Source organism: Podarcis erhardii, assembly GCF_964252035.2.
Source record: "Podarcis erhardii genome assembly, chromosome: 4".
Classification (NCBI taxonomy): domain Eukaryota; kingdom Metazoa; phylum Chordata; class Lepidosauria; order Squamata; family Lacertidae; genus Podarcis; species Podarcis erhardii.
In genome coordinates, this window is record NC_138508.1 from 25,056,757 (window position 1) to 25,079,036 (window position 22,280).

General features: G+C 42.0%; 1 protein-coding gene and 2 long non-coding RNA genes across 3 annotated transcripts in view; 2 read left to right on the forward strand and 1 right to left on the reverse strand.

Moving 5' to 3' along the window:
* LOC309341322 overlaps positions 1 to 15,625 on the forward strand; it is a 57,918-nt gene extending 42,293 nt beyond the window's left edge. The window contains exons 3-4 of the long non-coding RNA XR_014156208.1: positions 9,662 to 9,752; positions 15,511 to 15,625. This is a non-coding gene — a long non-coding RNA (uncharacterized lncRNA). The remainder of the gene's footprint in view (positions 1 to 9,661; positions 9,753 to 15,510) is intronic.
* The window catches only part of CRYL1 (crystallin lambda 1), a 39,184-nt gene that overhangs the window by 15,582 nt on the left and 1,322 nt on the right, over positions 1 to 22,280 (reverse strand). The window contains exons 2-4 of the mRNA XM_081860677.1: positions 15,497 to 15,604; positions 11,232 to 11,358; positions 1,682 to 1,843 (exon numbers count right to left, since the gene is read on the reverse strand). Of these exons, the coding sequence (XP_081716803.1) occupies positions 1,682 to 1,843; positions 11,232 to 11,358; positions 15,497 to 15,604 (397 nt within the window). The remainder of the gene's footprint in view (positions 1 to 1,681; positions 1,844 to 11,231; positions 11,359 to 15,496; positions 15,605 to 22,280) is intronic.
* On the forward strand, positions 16,900 to 20,886 carry LOC309341358. The gene is made up of 2 exons (XR_014156260.1): positions 16,900 to 17,564; positions 20,780 to 20,886. It is a non-coding gene; the product is annotated as an uncharacterized lncRNA (long non-coding RNA).

Sequence of the window (22,280 nt, forward strand, 5' to 3'; positions counted from 1 at the left end):
TGCGCCAGTCTCCTGGCAGCTCCAGAGCTTCAATTCTAGTTGTGGATATTTTTGGATACGGAATTTTTTTGATATGGATTGACGAGAGAGTGGCAGAGGGGCAGTTTAAAGGGTGTTTAGAGGATGCTCCCCATTTTACGTGATTTCACTTATGTGTGCGGGGGCCCAGAACACAATCCTTGCGTACGTGGGGAGTCACCTGTAACATATCATCAGTGTGGATGGCACTTGACAGAGTACAAGGGGATAGGCACCTTCCCTGATAAGCTTACAACCTAAAATTTATCACATGGAAAATAGTTGAGGGTGAGAGGGAAGGGTTTAACAGGAGAACAGGATGTGGTTGGTTCAGTTGCACATGCCTAGGTTGGCTATGATCCAACTTAAAGTGGGACATAGGGACCAAAAGCTTGTGCCACAAGTTTCAGGGAAATGTAGGATCTGAGTGTTGAATTCACAGAGGGAAGACCAAGTTGTTTCTTGTCTTTCCCAAGCCCAGTTTGGGTGCATGTCTTGACAACGGACGCTGACAAAAACGAACCAAGGTCTTTTAAAACTTGGAAAGGCACTGACTGAACCTGGGAGCTTCTGGATGCAAAGCAGATTGCTTTGCCACTAAGCCTACCCATCCCATGAAGAATATGATCTGCCTCCATGACCAGAATGGGGCACGGGTGGTGCTGTGGTCTAAACCACAGAGCCTAGGGCTTGCCAATCAGAAGGTCGGCAGTTCGAATCCCCACGACGGGGTGAGCTCCCGTTGCTTGGTCCCTGCTCCTGCCAACCTAGCAGTTCAAAAGCACATCAAAGCGCAAGTAGATAAATAGGTACCGCTCTGGCAGGAAGGTAAACAGCGTTTCCGTACACTGCTCTGGTTCGCCAGAAGCAGCTTAGTCATGCTGGCCACATGACCCGGAACCTGTACGCCGGCTCCCTCGGCCAATAAAGCGAGATGAGCATTGCAACCCCAGAGTCGGTCACGACTGGGCCTAATGGTCAGGGGTCCCTTTACCTTTACCATAACCAGAGGCAGCAGTGCTTCTGAATATCAGTTGCTGGAAACCACAGAAGAGTAAGGAGAGTGCTCTTGTGCTCTGGTCCTGCTAGTGGGTTTCCCACAGACATCTGATTGAATCAAGGAAGGGACACCAAGGATCATCTAGTCCTGTGTTGTAGGAATCTAAACTACATTACCAGACGCTGGACTAGATGATTCAGCAGGCTCTTCTTACATTCTTAAAGCTTCTGATGGCTGTATTACAATACTAGAAGCAGCTGATGGCCATCACAAGCAGATGAGGACCACTGAGGTCTTGTTGTGCTTGTGGGTTTCCCTCTGGCATCTGCCTGGCCACTTCAAGCAGCATAATGCTGAGCTAGATAGGACTTTGCTCTGATCCGGACTGACTTTTCTAATGTAAATGTTAATTGTGATATACTGGTATATCACCATGTTGAAAACCAGGTATTGCCCAGCTCTACTGATTACTGTATTTATACCACTCTTCCCAGGGTAGCTTGCAAAACTGTGCCATCATAGAATAAATGCAACATATCAAAGTGGCATCCCTTTGAAAAACTTGCATATAAATGAGTAAGAACTGTACTTACGACATACAAGCCAAAGACACAAATTTAGGCTTCAACACAGTAAATTACTGAAGGATCTTGGTGTACTTACAGGATGTGCCACGATACACTGCTTAACGTGCTTTAGCCCGGTGAACAACTTTGTAGGCATAAGACAAGAGGTTGAGCTGCCTAGTATTACATCATTACTGACAATAAGGTCTAACTGGCCAAAAATCTTCTTTTTCAGTTCTAGGTTCTCAGGCGTACACTCCTAGAACACAAAAAAGTTGAAATTATTTTTTAAAAAACCTATTACATTCATTTCACAAACTCTTTAGAAATAAACTAAGAAGTCGTTTTGAAAAGTGGCAAACAAACATCTGCTTACTGCTTTATAAATCAAAACAACTTACAACTTTCCACTGTCAAGCCAACACTTTATGGATCTTTAGGATCAACATTTCCAGATGCTGTGCTTAAGGAAAAGTGATTGCACCAGATACAAGAGCTAGTAAAATCACAATATTTTTTACAACGTGGTATCCTTTTATTAGCTTTGTAAAAACAAGTCTTTGATAACTTGCCTATCATCAAAACAGGTTTTTCATCTCATGCAAGTACTATCTAGGTTGAAAATAATACCCATGTCTGTGCATTTAAATGCCCCAATGATGATGGAATATTTATTTAATACATTTATAAAGCATTTTTTGAGATTAACTATTTTCTACTTATTTGTGAAAAGCTTATCTCTTATAATTTGAAACATTTTATTTTATCTTGTTCAGTGATCCTGATTACATAATGTAAAAAACAATGTGCAAACTTCCGTCTGGAGTAAAACACATTTCTCATGAGGCCAATAATTCCTCAAAGTTTTACAATGCCAGTTTTATAAAGTATACCAGTTAACTGAGAAATCACTGCACTTGTGGCAGATGTTATATGCTCCAAATTTCAGGGCTTGGGGAAGAAGCTTGCACAGGATGGAATTTTACTGACCTTTTAAAGTCAACAACCACTGCAGTTCTGAGTGATAGAACAGGGCCATTTTCGAACATCAGAACCAACTATAATGCATCCCTTTATTGGTGCAAAACAAGGCTTTGCTCGTAATTCCTGGATCGGTTCAGTCTGCAAGGTGGGTTACCTTTAAATATTTTCCTTTAGCAAAGTCACAAGGCTAGAACTCTGTAGATACTTGTTCAAACTAATAAAAGAGCAGCAGTGAATAGTTTTATTGTGAGATTCTCCACCTGAAACCCAAAGCTTTCTTTCAGATCAGATGATAGTCACAGAGGTGAAGCTCAACACTCTTGGAAACTCAAACCTACAATGATTATGCAAGGCTTCTGAATAGACCATTTGCTGAGGGCTTCTTTGATAGTGGCACAATTGTATTCAATTTGTTGGACTGGTGCAATAAAAGTTTCTGTCCTTGTCAAGCATGGATTTGTTTTCTTAGCTAGGGAGACTGACTCCCTGAAGAATAGAAGGAAAATTTAGCTCTAAACCAGCTATTAATCCGGGGCTTCATCACTTGCGACCAACTACAGAGCTTCTCAAACTATTCAGATCACCCTGAGAAAAAGATCAAACATGAAATGGATAGGCCTAGTACTGAAAAGCCAGCTCACCTCAGTACAAGTCCACCTGAGTGAATTTTAAAAGGACATTGTATATTCCTGTGCCCATTTCTGTTTTGCTGAGGATCACACAGCTCATATGCACCAAAACAGTAGAGCCTTATTTGAAAACTTTAACACTTGAAAAAAAGGCTATTGCTGTAACCTGAATTTCAACTTAATTGACCCTTGTAAAAGCCCGATTAGGACATGCCAAATTGTTGGCTTTAACAACAATTCACTGTTGAGACTTCCCCCTTAGGTGTTTTTAAAAAATGCATGCCCCAGGTTTACAATGTAAATGCAGACAATTATGGGTAAAAGCCATAGACACACTGTCCCTGAAAGTACCAGAACAGCATCATGAGAGAATTCCCAATTAATTCAATGAACACTTGAACTGTTGTGAATTACTCTGATATTATGTGCCCAACACCAAGAAAAAGTCAACTTGTTCCAGTCCTCAAGTATGTTTTGTACTGTACCTAAATGGAGCAATTTTATAATATGTAATTTTGAGGTACTCCCTACACATGAGCTGAATCTTTTTATTTATTTATTTAAAGTGTCTTCTTAAAAGGGAGAAAAGGCTAAGATCTGGGAGGAGCTCACCAGTTCAAAATCAGAGGTGGCTACTCACATTTATATACAGTGGTGCCTCGCAAGACGAAAAGAATCCGTTCCGCGAGTCTCTTCGTCTTGCGGTTTTTTTGTCTTGCGAAGCAACCCTATTAGCGGCTTAGCGGCTTAGCGCTATTAGCGGCTTAGCGGCTATTAAAGGCTTAGCGGCAAAGCGGCAAAGCGGCTTAGAAAAAGGGGGGGGGAAAGCGAAAAAAATCGCAAGACTCGCAAGACGTTTTCGTCTTGGGAAGGAAGCCCATAGGGAAATTCGTCTTGCGAAGCGCCTCGAAAAACGGAAAACCCTTTCGTCTAGCGGGTTTTTCGTCTTGCGAGGCATTCGTCTTGCGGGGCACCACTGTAAAGGTGAAACCAAGCTTTATTTAACCTCTGTCAAAGACCCAATTTGACACCCCCATGTGCATGTGCATTTGCGTACACATACATACACACAGACACAGACACAGACACACACACACAGAGAGAGAGAGAGAGAGAGAGAGAGAGAGAGGCTGGGAGCCTCAATGACATCTCTCTGGAGGCTTCACGCCGGGGAAAAAACACAACTACACCCCCCCCCAGCTAGGATATTGTATAAGGTATGTCTATGGTGTGAATTAGGGACGCGGGTGGTGCTGTGGGTTAAACCACAGAGCCCAGGGCTCGCCGATCAGAAGGTTGGCAGTTCGAATCCCCACGACGGGGTGAGCTTCCGTTGCTCGGTCCCTGCTCCTGCCAACCTAGCAGTTTGAAAGCACGACAAAGTGCAAGTAGATAAATAGGTACCGCTCCGGCGGGAAAGTAAACAGCGTTTCCATGCGCTGCTCTGGTTCGCCAGAAGCGGCTTAGTCATTGTAGAAGCTGGCCACATGACCTGAAAGCTGTACATTGGCTCCCTTGGCCAATAAAGCGAGATGAGCACCGCAACCCCAGAGTCTTCTGTGACTGGACCTAATAGTCAGGGGTACCTTTAACTTTATGGTGTGAATTGGCCCCATTCTCAAGACAATCAGACTTGCAAATGTGGCCAGCTTCTACAATCCCAACAGCCCTTCACAGTAAGAGGCATTCTTCCTCACTGAATGTTCAGCCCTAAGAGGGTAAAGGCTAGAAATATCTAATACTGCAAAGCCTATGTTTGTAATACTGAGACTCTTAAGTTGAAGTCATGCCCTGGATTTTCAGAAAGTTCTGTCCCCAATTACAGAGCCACCTTTTGGTACTTCAAAGACCCAATTTGCAATGAATAACACACCATCTGCACTATATATGTAAAAGCAGGTATCATATCACTTTAAACAGTTATGTTGTTGTTATTTAGTCATTTAGTCGTGTCTGACTCTTCGTGACCCCATGGACCAGAGCATGCCAGGCACTCCTGTCTTCCACTGCCTCCTGCAGTTTGGGCAAACTCATGCTGGTAGCTTTGAGAACACTGTCCAACCATCTTGTCCTCTGCTGTCCCCTTCTCCTTGTGCCCTCAATCTTTCCCAACATCAGGGTCTTTTCCAGGGAATCTTCTCTTCTCATGAGGTGGCCAAAGTACTGGAGCCTCAGCTTCAGGATCTGTCCTTCCAGTGAGCACTCAGGGCTGATTTCCTTAAGAATGGAGAGGTTTGATCTTCTTGCAGTCCATGGGACTCTCAAGAGTCTCCTCCAACACCATAATTCAAAAGCATCAAGCCTTCTTTATGGTCCAGCTCTCACTTCCATACATCACTACTGGGAAAACCATAGCTTTAGCTATACGGACCTTTGTTGGCAAGGTGATGTCTCTGCTTTTTAAGATGCTTCATGGATCAAGGCAGTGATCCATGAAGGGGTAAACAGTTTTGGCTTCCCCCAAAGAATCCTGGGAAGTCTTCTTTGTTAAGGGTGCTGAGAGTATCGTGCAGATGAGGTTAGCAAGCAGTAAGAATTAAGTGGGACTGCCTGCAGCCAACAGGACTTCTATTCGTTATGTTGACACTGAACTTCTTTACATCCCAACATGAAGATTTGTGTGTTATGCTACGCTAGGTATTTTGTTTGTAAAAACCTCATTCAGAAACATACCACACTTGCAGAGCGAATGACAATTATATCTTTGGCATAGCAGGCAAGTGCTGACCTGTACTCAGATCCATTTCAGGGCATTTTTGTTTGTACTGCACATAATTTTACATGAGCAGCTATGAAAAGTAATATAAGGAAAATGTTAGAAGTAGGTAGTTGCACTCAAAGCAGATAGCAGATGGATTGCACAAAGGTTCTTTAGAACCCCTGAAGCTTATTTATTTATGAAGTATTTTCATACTGCCATCTCATAAGATATCAGGGCAGTCTGTACAACATAAAAAACCGTTAAAAAAAACCCTAAAAAATTATCATTAAACTGAATGGTTAATCAAAACGTTTTAAACAGCTGCATAGGCCTGCCGGCCTAAAAAGTGTCTTCAAGTGATGCCTGAAAGTCAAAAGCAAATATTCCTGCCAAATCCCCGCTGAAAGAGTGTTCTTCACAGTGCAAATATGAAAGGGAAAAGAATTGGAGCTGCCTGGAGGGACTAACCGTTGGTTAAGAAATGACGAAACAAAGCTTGCATAAGTGAATTTCAGTTTGCTCAGCATCAGAGTGCGCACCATTTCTGCAATACGGCAGGCAAGTGCTGGCAAGTACAGCAGACGTACTAATTCTCTGATTTAACTGGTATCAAGGAGAACATGAAGTGCAGGAGTTCTCCTTCAAATAATTCATCTTACGAGAAGTAACAAGCAAAGGCCCTAGAGTAGGGGTGAGGTACAGGGTCTGAATTTGGCCCTCCAGACCCTCCTACCTGGCCCTTGGGACTCTCCCTGGGTTTTCTCCCTCCCCAGCCCTACTCCACACTCTCTGTGTATTTTGTATGGTTGGAATGTGTCCATGAACTAAAATAATATCAGCTTTCCTGGATGGAAAGATAACATAGCTTATATTCTCATTCTCATTCTCTTATGACTGAAAAAGCCCACCCCCACAACAGCCTCCCTCATCCCATGGGAACACTTGCAGTTATAAGTTAAGACAGTGTGTATACCATGCCCCTATCAGTGTGAACAGGACAGACGAAAAACGAGAACCACAATTACCCAGCCTTGTTAATTCAGCTGCTGCCTTGAATAATTGGATGAAGGATTTTGAAGGAAGTAGAGGAGAATGTTCTAGCAACACTTCATTCAGGCTGCTCAGATTATTAAAAGCAGAGGAAGGAAAGAAAGAGAGCCCCTCCTTATAATATGTCAAAAGTGTCTTATGGAGAGGGTGGCAAGAGATTCTTCCTCACCCAGGCCTGCTACCACTTTAACTGGCCTGGATTGAACATAGTTTGGCACAAACATGCGATCGTGCCACTTCCAAGAGAGGTCACAGTTCTTTGCTCCTTCACCAGTCACTGTGCTGTAGCACACTCTGCTGAACTAAGTCGTGACTTGGCATGTCGTTCAGATTCCAGCCTAACTGCAGGCTGTAGCCCAGCTTTGTGGCATGGGATACAGCCAAGTTATTCAGATTTACTTCCACATTTAATCCATATTAACCACAAAACCCTTGAAAAAGTTTCAAATGAATTTTATGTATAACAACATTTCTTACAATAATGAGATTGGTCATGCCTGATTGAGACTATACACTTCCGTTGCCCGATTTTTATCAGATTTCTGTTGGTGTTAATAAAGTCAACCATGAATACAGATAATATTCACTCCAGTAACTATGTAGCTATGCTTTACTTACTGAATAACTCGGAGTCTTTACTAATTGTGGTGAATTATCTTCTAACAAAAGACAAAGTCCAAAAATACAAACAAAATACTAAATAGGACTTTCGAGAGCCACAACCTCACATTGGAGGAATGAGAGTGAGTGAGTGGATATTCATATCACTTTGTAAAATTGAGAGGCTGCAGATAACCAAATATTACACCTATGTGCTCTTCTCCTGTTCAATTGTAGGGCTTATGGGATAGAAGCCAATGATATTTGAAGAGGGTATTTATAGGTTTTTGCAAAGATGGCTCTCAAGAAGAATATCCCATTTCTCATTTCCCCAAGGCAACATTGTTATGACCATTGTATAAAATTAACAGAATTATGACATCAAGTAGCCCATTCTTTAACAACCGAGACCAATGGTCTTTAAAGAGAGAATGAGGGCACTTCCAGGGAACTTGTTTTGAGCATTGACTCCAATCTGATTGCTGGAAGGCTAAACGACATTATGTCAAAGTGAGTATTATCCTGCACTTCCCACTGAATTGTCCAACTTTGGCACAAAAAGTCCAATCCTTTAGAGAACTTGGTCTGCAGCATAAGACATTCCAGTCAACTATCATTGTGTAACCTGGATTTGCTGGTATGTGATTGAATCCCACCCTAAAATAGCAAAGGTCCCTGGAAGCAACTTTAGTTTAAAGCCCCACTGACTTCTGTGGGAAACATTTAAGACCATGATTACACTTTTCCCAATAATTTTGCTTAGTTAATAAGTGACCATAGGCCAAGTAAATTGAAAAGCAGGGATGGAAGAACGGTACCTAAATACCTAAATCAATTAATATGAAGAGTATTTGCATTATGCTAGACAACTAATGTTTTATGGCTATGAGGTAAGTTTACCCACTGTATATAGTGAAGGAAAGAGAAAGTTTTAAATAAGAAACAAAGGAGAACGAAAAAGAACTCGCTAGATTTTATCTGTTTAACGTAGTTTAGGAAGTTTTAAGCATTAACATTCTCTTAACAGGTTTTTTAAAAAAGAATTTCTACTCTTAAGGACAATGTTCATGACAGGAGTTCCAAAGAATGCAGTGAAATTACCGTATATATGACAGGGCTAGGGTAGCACATCCACAGCAGAAGTAACCTCTGGAGCAGTGCTTCTCAACCTGGGCCCCAGATGTTGTTCAACATCTGGGCCCCAGATGTTGTTGGACTACAACTTCCATCATCCCTGACCACTGGTCATGCTGGCTAGGAATGATGGGAGTTGTAGTCCACCAACATCTGGGGACCCACAGGTTGAGAAGCACTGCGTCTGGAGCCACCAGGACAGGAAATTGGAGCAGACGTCAAAGGCCTTCATTCAGAAAAAATGAGTAGGAGGGTCCACAAACTCAGTAGGGACCCTCATTTTTGATGAGATCAAGATAATAAACATTATCATCTAAAGAGCAGGGATCCAGGGGTCTTAGTAGACCACAAGCTTAGGACAACTCAACAGGCAGCAGCAAAAAAAGCTAATGCTATTCTAGGCTGCATCAACTGAAGTACAGTGTTCCGATCAATGGAAGTAATGGTCCCACTCTATTCCATCTTGGTCAGACCACACCAGGAATACTGTGTCCAGTTCTGGGCACCACAGTTTAAGAAGGCTATTGACAAGCTGCAACATGTGTAGAGGAGGGTGACCAGGATGATCAAGGGTTTGGAACGGTTGAGAGAGTTGGGTATGTCTAGCTTGCTGAAGAGGAGACTGAGAGGAAGTATGATACCCATCTTCAAATATCTAAAAGGCTGTCATATGGAGGATGGAGAAAGCTCCGAAGGACATGAAATTCCGACTAAACATCAGGAAGACCTTTCTTACAGTGAGAGCTGTTCGACAGTGGAATGGACTTTCTTGGAAGGTGGTGGACTCTCGTTCATTGGATATTTTTAAACAGAGGTCGGATGGCTTTTTTTGTCATGGATGCTTTAGTTGAAATCAGCGAAGCAGTAGGAAGAATGGGATAGGGTGGGCTCCCGATAAGTGATCAACTTATATTTTCCTTAACATATGTATTAAATGAAATGTGTGTGTGTGTGTGTGTGTGTGTGTGTGTATTTCCAGGGTCAGTCCTGAGCATCTCTAGGCAGAGCTGTGAATGTTGCGTCTGAAATCTTGGACAACCACTGCTGAACTGTGCAGACTAATGGTCTGAGTGAGTACGAAGCAGTCACCTATGTTTGGTATTTCACAGCCTCTCTTGACACGGTACAAGTCTGGCCATTGTAGGACGGCAACAGAATGTAAATGGGGGTACAGAAACCTTAGTCAAAGCTCTGACTAAGCACTGGCCATACACAAAGCTTGTGAGATACATAACTTATTGGAAAGCTGGTCAGGGGTTAGTGTCAGATACGTTTAAGTCAGCATATGCTTGCTTTAGCAGTAGCTTCAATGCACCAGCTCCCTCTTCTGGAAGAAGAAGCGGGAATATACAGGTAGAAGTTATCTTAAGCAGGGGATTGTATAAGCAAAATTATGCAAAGCCAAACTCCCCCCCCCCAATAGTCCTGCACATCCATTTCTATCTCTCTGAGGCCAGTGCTGAGTGGGCCTTGCCCTCCCCCCCCCCCGATGGAAAGCTTTTTAAGCCCCTCAAGCTTGCTTACCGAGCAGATCGTGCGAGGCCTTTGGAAGGCTCTGCAAAGTTGTGATGAGATTGTCTCAGAAACCTGAAAAGTAAGGTGGGGGGCTTAAAAGCTCTTTCCACACTGTGTTTTCCCACTGCGAAAAGAGCTTTTTAAGCCCCCACCCCGCCCCGCTTGCTTTACAGGCTCTGGGAAGGTTGCATGTGGGTTTCTGTGAGACCTCTTCTGGGGCAGGAGGTGTCTCCTGTTCTCTCGCCCATTTTATTTATTTTATTTTCTGCGGTCACATTTGCAAAATCAGTCTAAGATGAGAGCTACCCGTATTGCAATTCTGTCTATTTATAGTATTACATCGCAATACTACATGGAACCTTAACTTCATCGTTCTGCCTTTGAGAGTATGCCCCTCCTCCTGCAAGTTGCCAGTGCAGGGCATCAATCCAGATCAGGATATGTACAAACAACCCTTAAGAAATACGTGTAAAACTAGGGTAGCAAAATATATGATAAGACCCTTTTCACTACTTTCATTTTTAAGTTGATTTTTCTGGGGGGTACTCCAGTAAAATGAAGCAATAGAATAGAATTGAATTGACTGAAGCAACAGAATTTCCATTTCTGCACTTAGCTAGATCACCTATTTATTAAAATCTGGTATATTCTTTATGCACAACCTAACCACAAAAGATTCTATACAAAAGTACCTCCTGTAACCAGACTTCTGAAAACTTTACATATTAAGTGTGGCTGATTTAAACCGGATTTAAACTTATCGTTTACTTGACCCACAAATTGCCAATGAAAAGAGGTAGGAGTACCACTTATAATTTTTGGTCAGTTAAGCTCTATTAGATATAAAAATTTTGCTGGAATGGTAATGACCAGCTGCTGCATAGTCAAGGCTGTATTTAGAGGCCGGTGCTTTTAGTTTCATCCAACTATGAGATAAAGCTGGTGAATGAACAAATGATTAGAGCGTAAAGAAGCCAGTGAATTCCCCACAAAATTTCCTCCCTTTGGCCATTTCAAGCATGTACTGTACTCACCTGAAGGTAAATGGCACCCTCTACTGCCGCTTTTAAATCTGTGCAGCCGCTAATGAGAGACAGCTGCTTGTCAGCTGTCAGAGTACCTTTCAGCATTCCTGTCTTTCCTAGTTCTTTCAGTTCTTTGCTGTTTGAAAACAGAAGAACAGCAGAAGAATTATGAGTTTTATTTATCACACGTACTAATAAAAATATACCACAGGAAAGATTCCGGCAACCTGTTCTTCCCTACTGCACTTTTAACTTTTTCCATACACACTTATTAAACGGAACCCTCGTGAAATATGGTGCAGTGTATGGCATTCTCAAGGATGCTGGTGGCGCTGTGGTCTAAACCACTGAGCCTGTTTGGGCTTGCCCATTAGAAGGTCGGCAGTTCGAATCCCTGCAATGGGGTGAGCTCCCGTTGCTCAGTCCCAGGTCCTGCCAACCTAGCAGTTCGAAAGAACGCCAAAAAGTGCAAGTAGATAAACAGGTACCACTCCGGCAGGAAGGTAAACGGCATTTCCGTGTGCTGCTCTGGTTTCAATGTTCCGTTGCGCCAGAAGAGGCTTAGTCATGCTGGCCACATGACCCAGAAAAACTGTCTGTGGACAAACGCCGGCTCCCTCAGCCTGTAAAGCGAGATGAGTGCCACAACCCCAGAGTCATCTGCGATTGGACTTAACTGTCAGCGGTCCTTTACCTTTTTATGGCATTCTCTAGATTCATGCTTCAGAGCACAATGCAAACATTGTTATTCATTTATTAATTGCCTCCCATGCCAACATCTCAAGGTGGTGTGCAATAAAAATGGCTAAAAATGGCTAAACACAGCACAAAATGGCTAAACACAGCACAGAATACTTTCTTTTAAAAAAAACCAGAAAGGCAAAAGCAATACAATACAGACACCCTTGGCAGAAATCCAGCTGGGAAAGCCTGTCAGAAGAAAAATGTCTTCATTTGTTCCTGGAAAGTGCAAATGGTGGGCTCTTCTTGTATCCCGAAATGCTATTCCAAAGAAAAGGGACAGTCATACTGAAAGTCTTGCTCCAAGATGCAGACTTCTGATATCTTTGGAATTTGCAGAAGGAGCTCTTCGACAGACCGCAGTGACCTCCTGGGCATACAAGGGATAGGGTGGTCTCTCAAGTAACCTGGTCCTGAGCTGCATAGGGCCTTATATGTTAGTACCAAGACCTTGAGCTTTTCCTTGTAGCAGATCAGAATCAGGCCAATTGCCCATCTAGTCCAGCATCTTGTTTCCACAACCAGAGCCTATGAGAAACCCACAGGCAGGACCCAAGTACACTCTCTCCTCCTGCAGTTTCCAGCAGCTGGTATTCAGAAGCCTAGTTCCTCAGACTATGAAGGCTGAGAACAACCATGATGGCCTTTGCCTCCATTAATTTGTCTAATCCTGTTTTAAAGCTATCCAAGTTGCTGGCTACCAGTGACTCCAGGGAGCCATCACTGATGTCCATGAGTCCTACCATTATGAGAGAAGAAATTTTTCTCTACCCACTTTCTATGTGACATGTATAATTCTATCATGTTGCCTTTTACTCGCATTTTCACTAAACTACAAATCCGCAACCTTTTCCCATTGCTCCATCTCCTTGATCATTTTGGCTGCCCTTTTTATATCTTACTCATGTATTCATAGAAATATTCATATACCACCGTACCACAAAACATGTGAACTTTTCCAGCCTCTCCAGCAAATGAAAACCTTTTGCATATCTGTTGATGACTGAACAAAGATTATACAGGAATGGGCAGACTCTTATTCGATGGAGGCACAGCATAATGTGATGTCCCAGACAATATTAACATACAGATTACCCAGTCATCAATCTGCCTCAACCTGCTCGTGTCTCCACCATTCTCATGCAGAGTATATTGCAAGTGGGACCTGCAATGCTCTCATCCACCAGGAGGTGTTTAAAGTTATGTGCAGAGTGGTCACAACTTAAAAACGAGTCGTATGCAATAAATAAATACCGGATGTGGGGAAAACCTTGAAACGAAACAAAACCTTGAAAACAACTTGGCGCTCCTTCTCACAAGTCCGTGCTTCTGGCAAAGCCTTATGTTGATTATTTTTAGAGCAGTAATGTTTTCATATTGTACAATAGCAGTCCCATCACCCATAGGCAATTAGATGCTTCCTCATATTACAGACAGAGAAATCAGGGAAAACAACTTAACAAAGGAATTGGGAGTGAAACACTAATCTGATAAGGGGCTTTGCTTAGCCCTTAGTCCAGTCAAATCAATTCTGAAGGAGAAACAAAAAAATGCATTCCTCTTCACACTTTTAAGTATCCCTTACCACCAAACACTCAGAAACATGAAACTGCTTTGCTGAACCCTCTCTCCCCAAGTGTTTTGTTTGCTTGTTCATTCTGCTGTTACCTAGGCAATGCCATTTTGGTAGTGCAAAGAATATCACATTTCTACCCTCAACAAAGAACACTCTGGTCTGTATGGATAACTTTTGTGATCACCATCTGAAGTTTGCAACGACATGGATATAAGATGGGGCAATGTTAGAAACATAACTTCTCTGTGACATTTCAGTGGTACATCATGCGAGTTCTCAGGAAGTTGGACATGGGAATTTAAGCCAGCACCAACTCAATTCTTACAATTTAGCACAGCTGAAGTGTCCAAAGTGCTTCACGTGCATTATCTCAATAATTCTTACAACAGCATTGTAAATAGGTCACTATTGCCACCATCCCATATTGCAAGGGGTGGGGCTGACACCAAGAGAACAGTATCTTATCTAAAGACACCTACGCAACTCCCGATTGAGTGATTTGAATACGGAAACTCCTAACTCTCAATAAGCATTCTGGAAACTTAAGTCTCCACTTACTAGTATTGGAAGGGACTGGGCATCTTAAACAAGCTTTTTTAAGTGTTACTGATACAGTGGTACCTCGGGTTACATACGCTTCAGGTTTCAGACTCCACTAACCCAGAAATAGTACCTCGAGTTAAGAACTTTGCTTCAGGATGAGAACAGAAATTGTGCTCCGGCGGCGCAGCGGCAGCAGGAGGCCCCATTAGCTAAAGTGGTGCTTCAGGTTAAAAACAGTTTCAGGTTAAGTACGGACCTCCGGAACGAATTAAGTACTTAACCCAAGGTACCACTGTATTTTTATAACACGAAAAAAATAACAAACACATGGAGCATCTGAAAGGTGAAGGTATGTGACAAGCCAAGCAAGCTACTGAAAGGTGGAGGCAGCTGAAGCAGCTTCCCCTGCTGCCTTGAAACAGGCAAGGCGGACTGGCGAGGCTTAGCTGGGGGGCGGGAGGGCTTCTTTAAGTCTTCTCGCCGCCCTCCCACCAGATGAACAAGCCCCATATCCCTCCAGTATGCACAAGCCGGAGGGACATGGAACTTGTTGAAGCAGAGGGAGGACCAAGCCGTATTGTGCCTCGGCAATGCTGGTTGTTTCTCCCTCTGCAGTGGTATGAGAGCAGACCGTGATGGCGGTTTCCCTCAGCGGTATATCACTGGTGAAACTGCCACCACTCCCAAGTCCCTCTGCTGCCAGAGTCCGGATGCAGCTTGTTTTTCCCTCAGCGCACTGGTAGCAGTGGGACTCGGGAGGTAGCGGTTTCACCAGCAATATGCCGCTGAGTGAAGCCGTCATCACTGTTTGCCCTAATACTAGTCCTGGGCGATATATGAATATATTCCCCAGGCCTACTAGGTGACCTTGGGCTACTCCCAACCTCTTAACCTACCTCACAGGGTCGTTGTGTAAGGATTACCTGAGGAGAGGGGTGCACCATGTACTCCGTGGAGAAAATGGTGGGCTACAAATGCAATAAATAAGATCTTCTGTGTACCTGGAGGGACCAGCCAGATGGAGATGTCAGACTAAGCACTAAGATCAGAGATAAGGGACATCCTATCTCCATTCTATGTGCTAAAATCTGCCTGCTGTGTGACAGTAAAAGGATTTATGCCTGTGTGTGTGTGTGTGTGTGTGTGTCTGCCTGCTATTGCTTTTAGAAGGCATTAGAGGACACATTGGACAATTGATCAAAAACTGGAGGGTTGGTAGTGGGGCTTGTGGGTCTCACTGAAGATCTACTACCTTTTATCCCATAATTTGAGCAGTACCTTGAATAGATAATCTGAATGCATCCTGAAATCCCATTGGTCCCCTGTTCATCTTGTTTAGAACTAAAAGCTAACCACAGTATTCAAACAATTATAATCCTGACTAATCTGTGCTAAAGGAACTCAAATGACTTACCCAATTTTTTCCAGGGCTTTTGTTACCTGTTCTTGTACAATATCATAAAGCTTTACTTGAAATCCAGCAGAAGCAAATAACATGGCCCAGCTACATCCAATGAGTCCACTAAGAAGAAAAAAGAAATCGATTAGCACAAATCTTTTATTGTTATTTATTTGAAAATACTTACATGCCACTTTTCCAGGCATAGCCTGCCCAAAGCAGACCCAATATGGAGGCCAAATGGCCAAAATATTGGGAAATATTAGAAAAAGATGGAGACAATTGGAAATTGCAGAGTTTGGAGAAAATGAAGGATAAGGTGCGAGACTGGTTACATTATGCTCAGATTAAAGAAGTTTTTAAAAATGACAAAAAGTTAGGGTTCCAGGTGGAGAAATCGAAGTTAGAAACAGAATTGTTAGAACCAAAGACCAAGGTATTATCTAGAATGTATAACTTGCTGCTAAAGTGGAATACACAAGACGAAATGGTTAAATCGGCTATGATAAAATGGGCACAGGACATTGGGCATAACATTATGTTTGAGGACTGGGAAAGGTTGTGGACCACTGGGCTGAACTTCACCGCATGTAATGCTCTGAAGGAAAATGTTATGAAAATGATATATAGATGGTACATGACCCCAGTTAAACTTGCCAAAATATACCATTCGTCTGATAATAAATGTTGGAAATGTAAAGAAAATGAAGGAACATTCTTTCACCTCTGGTGGACATGCCCTAAGGTGAAGGTCTTCTGGGAAATGATATATAATGAGCTGAAAAAGGTATTTAAGTATACCTTCACAAAGAAACCAGAGGCCTTTCTTCTGGGCATTGTCGGCCAGAAGGTGTTAAAGAAGGATCGAACATTTTTCATGTATGCAACAACGGCAGCAAGGATTCTTATCGCAAAAAACTGGAAAACTCAAGATCTACCCACACTGGAAGAGTGGCAGATGCAGCTGATGGACTATATGCAACTGGCCGAGATGACCGGCAGAATCCGTGATCTGGGAGAAGAGAAGTTGGAGGAAGACTGGGAGAAATTCAAGATGTATTTACAAAAACATTGTAATTTGGTTGAATGTTAAGAAGGATGCTAGATTATAAAAAACTGGTCACCACTAAACTAGATTTAAATTTGATGATAAGTGAGACTAAAGAAAATATAAAACTTTTTGGAAGAAGCGCTAGATTATATGTGTGAGTGGACATGAGATTGTAAACAAGTTGATAATTTGTTTGGAAAAAATTTTTTTTAACGATGTAAATGGGAGCGGGAGACGTGAGGGAGCCCAAAGAAGTGATGAAATTGTTGTGAAAGAAGTAAGATTGTTTATTATGTTTTATATTTAAAAACCTTAATAAATATTTATATATATAAAAAAAAAGCCTGCCCAAAGCAGCTTACAGCAATAAAAACTACAAGTATATAAACATGCTTTTTACTAAAAATCAATAATTATTATTGATCTATTCCACAGAAATTCCACAAAGAGAGTTTGGAATTCCAGTAACATAATGGTATTCCAGTCTCTTTCCGGCAAGCAGGACATAAATTATTCAGGAGAAGGCCAACTGAAACAAATGAGTTTTTAAGGTCTTCTGAAAAGTCTGAGGTATAGCTGCCATTGCAGCATTTCTGGCAAAGAACTCCAAAGGTGTGGTGGAGCCACCACAAAAGAGGCCCTGCCTTTTACGCTCAACCACCTCACAGACCTATTCCTGTCACAACACAGAAGCAAAACAAGGTTTTCCTGTTTCAGCACCTGTTGAAGGCAGCAACCTGGATGTGGATATAGTTAACCAACCCACAGATTCAGCAATAGAAGTTTAAGGTATGTTTTGAAAGGGCAATGAAGGACGCAACAGACCAATCAGCATATTACAAAGCAATTTGGCTCACACCCTACTTTTGGAACATCTAAGTTTATTAAGCAGAGAGTGAATGTTGAACAAAATGGACTTGAGTTGAAAATAGTCTTATTTCACTATTCTGTAGGTTATTCTGCATGCTACAGGCCTGAAATTCTGCATACAGAGCATCCGTCTAAGTACATATGGAATGCAGAAACATTCAGGTGAACATATATAGTCATATGACGTTGCCTTACCCCAAGTTAGGCTATTCATCTATCTTGCCCACTATTATATACTCTGATCATGGCTCCCTTGCCTGTCAGGATTCTTCCCTGCCCTGTTACCTGAAAAACTTGAGACTAAAGATATCAGGATTGAATCTGGGAGATTATGCATGTGCTCTACCACCAGGGTTCAGCACCTCTTGGCAATTCTTTTCTTTTTTTAATGTATTGCATATTGAGTCAAAACTTATTTTTATTTTTTTTACAGAAAATGATATTCTATGCAATTCTATCTTAGATACTGCTTAGTAATGATAATACTCATTTCAAAGATCAGCTAAATTGCACAGAGCCAACAAACAGTCCTGTTTAGTATCTGCCTGCCAACGGGCATAATTCTTGCTAAATACTGGGATCTAATTTGGATATCTAGATGCAAATTTTCTGGTCCTACAATAAAATATTAATATGGAAGGCACTCCCTAGCCCCATTCATTAATTCATTTGTTCAATTATGTATATGTAGTCAATTTCTCCTAGTTTTTTTAAATCACCCTTTTCATTTGCAGATAATATATTTGTATTACTTATTGTTATTAATTGAATTTATATATACCACCCTATACCTGGAGGTCAGGTCTCAGGACGCTTCACAGAACAAAATCAAAATATAAAACCATAAAATATAGAATCAAAATAAAAACAACAACCTAATACCCCCCCCCCAAAAAAAACACAACACACATTTTAAAAGGGCATAGGATGTCAATCAAATCAACCAAAGTCCTGTTTAGAAAGGAACGTTTTTGCCCAGAGCCTAAAGGTACATGATAAAGGCACCAGACGAACTGCCCTAGGGAGAGCATTCCACAGATGAGGAGCCACTGCAGAGAAGGCCGATTATCATGTTGCCACCCTCCGGACCTCTCAAGGAGGAGGCACACAAAGAAGGGCCTCAGAAGATGATCTCGGGGTCCAGGTAGGTTCATATGGAAAGAGGCAGTCCTTGAGGTATTGCAGTCCTGCACCGTTTAAGGCTTTATAGGTCAAAACCAGCACTTTGAATTGGGCCCAGAAACTAATTGGTAGCCAATGCTGTCTGACCAGGATCGGTGTAATATGCTCAAACCGTCCTGCTCCAGTGAGCAACCTGGCCGCTGAATTCTGCACTAGCTGAAGTTTCTGAACCTTGAGATTACCAGAGCATAGACAACAGTAGTTAGGCTATCCCTGTCCAGATAGGGGTGTAGCTGGGCCACGAGCTGAAGCTGATGGAAGGCACTCCGGGCCACAGAGGCCACCTTAGCCTCAAGCAACAGCAAAGGATCCAGGAGTACCCCTAAGCTACAAACCTGTTCCTTCAGAGGAAGTGTAACCCCATCAAAAGCAGGCAATCTCCCACCCCTCTGGCCTAGGGAACCACCCACTAACAGTGCCTCAGTCTTATTTGGATTGAGTTTCAGTTTGTTGGCTCTCATCCAGTCCATTACCGAAGCAAGACACTGGTCCAGCACTTCCACTGCCTCACCTGCAGATGTAAAGGAGAATTAGAGCTGCATAACCCCACACTGAAGGTTCCACAGGGCTGAAAAGCATTCCCTAAGCAACACCCTCTAGGAACGACCATCCAAGTAGGACTGGAACCACCGCAAAGCGGTGCCACCCACCGCTAGTTCAGACAGTCGCTCCAGAAGGTATCTAAAGCCATTGAGAGGCTGAGGAAGAATTAACAGGGACAGGTTTCCCTTGTCTCTCTCTCAACGGAGGTCATCATACAGGGCGACCAAAGCAGTTTCTATGCCAAAACCCCAACTGAAATGGATCCAGAAAATCAGTTTCTTCCAAAAGCACTGGGATCTGGTCTTGCTCAGGAAAGGGAGATTAGCAACAGGCTGGTAGTTAGTTAGGTTTTCTGAATTCAGGGAAGGTTTCTTAAGGAGTGGTTTTATCACTGCCTCCTTCAAACAGGCAAGGACCACTCCCTCTCATAAAAAGGCACTGATCACCTCCCTACTCATGTGCTCTTATTTATTGTTTTGTTATTTCTTCCATGTAAAGATCCAGTAAAATCCATGTTTAAAAATACGAGAGTACTCCTAAATTCTTTTCCATGTCTCTGTATTGCTGTAGTTGAAGGAATAATCTAAACTGAGAGTACATGTTGTAGTCGAGGTCCCTTCAGTTGCCCTGTCCATATCCTCAAACCACAACAACAGAACATGATTCCATACACTTTGACTGGCCAGTGCTCTAGAAACCTCCTCTAGAACTTTATCAACACTGACATCTAGTTTGGATCAAAATGTAAGTGACCTTGTGCTCAAAGTGCCTTGCAAATTGTTCATCGCAGGCCTCAGGAATCTCTCAAATTCAACAAGTCTGACAGCAGACCATCCCAATAGGTCCTTCACCTCTGCATTTGGGGGTGGGGTGGAGGAAAGATTACCAAAGGCAATCTAAATCTCAACAGGTAGCGATCCATCCATGACAACACTGTTATATTAACCGGCACTAACAATTTCTCTGTGGCAATAAACAGATTCAGTGGACTTAGGATATATGTTGATTCCACAATGTACAGTAATACCTCAAGTTGAATGCGCTTTGGGTTGAGCGCGTTCGAGTTGCGCTCCGCGGCAACCTGGAAGTAACGGAGCACATTACTTCCGGGTTTCACCGCTCACGCATGCGCTCAAAATGATGTCACGCAAATGCATGGTAGCAGTGAAACACGACCCGCAGACGCACCGTCCCGTCCTGCGTTCTGTTCGGGATGCGAACGGGGCTCCAGAACGGATCCTGTTCGCATCCCGAGGTACCACTGTATTGAGAAAGAGTATGGCAGTCATGTATTCCTCAGTTAGATCAACCAAATGGAGTTGTCAATACACAGCTATAAGAATAAGAATAATATTTTATTATTTATACCCCGTCCATCTGGCTGGGTTTCCAGGTGCAGTGGGGAAACTCTCAAAGAGGCAAGATAAGGCCACATGAAGTCACAAGTTATTAAAGGTTGTAGCTATAGTCATGTCATATCAAAGTCACTGAAGAGCAGACATCAGAACAGAATATTCCCGCATTATTCTATTATTCTATTATTCTATGCATAGCCAGGCAGTCTATGCAAACACCTCTACGGATTTTAAATGCAAGAATGTGTCATGAGATGCAAAACACTCTTTTAATTAACATGTTTTTATTATTCTTAGGTGATAGCGAGAAAATCTTTGAGAAGCTTTTCAAAAGTCTTATCATATATTCTTAGGTGTTTCTTATTTAGAAAAGACTGTAAATAAAGCAGTCTAACTTTAAAAAATGATTTTTGCAAGTTCTTTTTTAAAATTAAATTTCTATACCGTCCATCAGCTCTTGCCACGAAAATAACATGTGCTTTATATAAGAAAGTTATATAATCCTTGCATAATATTGTCCCCCTAGGTAAGCATGTATAGAATTGCAAGCTAAATGTGCTTAAATTGGCCTGGATTATGCCCACAGTAAAGTCCCATTGAGTTCAGTAGGACATAATCTGAATGGCATGCATAGGATTGCACTATTAATTGCCATACATTTTCACTAGAAATTAAGCACATGCTCCACTTCAGACAATAAAATGTCTTGGGCACTGACATTATTGTGAATGGAACTGAATTGCCCAATAACTAAGCAAAATAAGGAAGTATTTATCTTTTTTTATAACTGGGGACAATGATGCATGGGTCAAGTCATATTTGCCAGGAATCTTGCAGATCTCAACATCTGCAAGTAAAAGGCAGCAAAGGAGAAAATCGGAACAAAAAATGTGGAAGTATATTGCAAATGTGGCTGAGGAAACTATCTATCTACACTACAACACTGTATACTAAACTAGGAAGACAATATGCTTTAGAATAACTGAAATAGAATTTACAGAGCAATCATAACCCATACAGGTGGAGTTTGGACAAATATGGTATCATCTTTTCTTGAATATGGCTTATAATTCAATGTATTAATATTTCCATAAGATGCTTTTAGACTTCAAAAAAGGCTTACGAACCTCTGAATCAGTACCGTATTTTTTGCTCTATAACACTCACTTTTTCCCTCCTAAAAAGTAAGGGGAAATGTGTGTGCGTCTTATGGAGCGAATGCAGGCTGCGCAGCTATCCCAGAAGCCAGAACAGGAAGAGGCATCGCTGCTTTCGCTGCGCAGCAATCCCTCTTGCTGTTTTGGCTTCTGAGATTCAGAATATTTTTTCCCCTGTTTTCCTCCTCCAAAAACTAGGTGCGTCTTATGGGCTGGTGTGTCTTATAGAGCGAAAAATACGGTATATTGTCAGTATTTTCCTTATAAAAGCATATGTATATACAATACACTTTTTGCCATATTCACCATAGGAAATTAAAGCTTTCCACATATAAAGGCATGGATGACCACACACTTTCCTTGGAGTTTTACTGATTTCAATGGTACTTTGTTTTCATACAGTTAATAGCCGTGTTAAAAATTGGCAATAAACATGATTTGTTTATCACTTGTTCTCTTAATCAGTTAACAGGATACAGGAACAATATTGGTGCAATTCTACATGAAGGTTACTAATGGTACAGAGGTCATCTACTTCACAGTTTTACTCAGACATACACTCAATATTCAGAACAAACATGTACTTTCATTCACTTAGTTTACAAGAGTCTCTTAATCACATATCTGACAGCAATTCATAG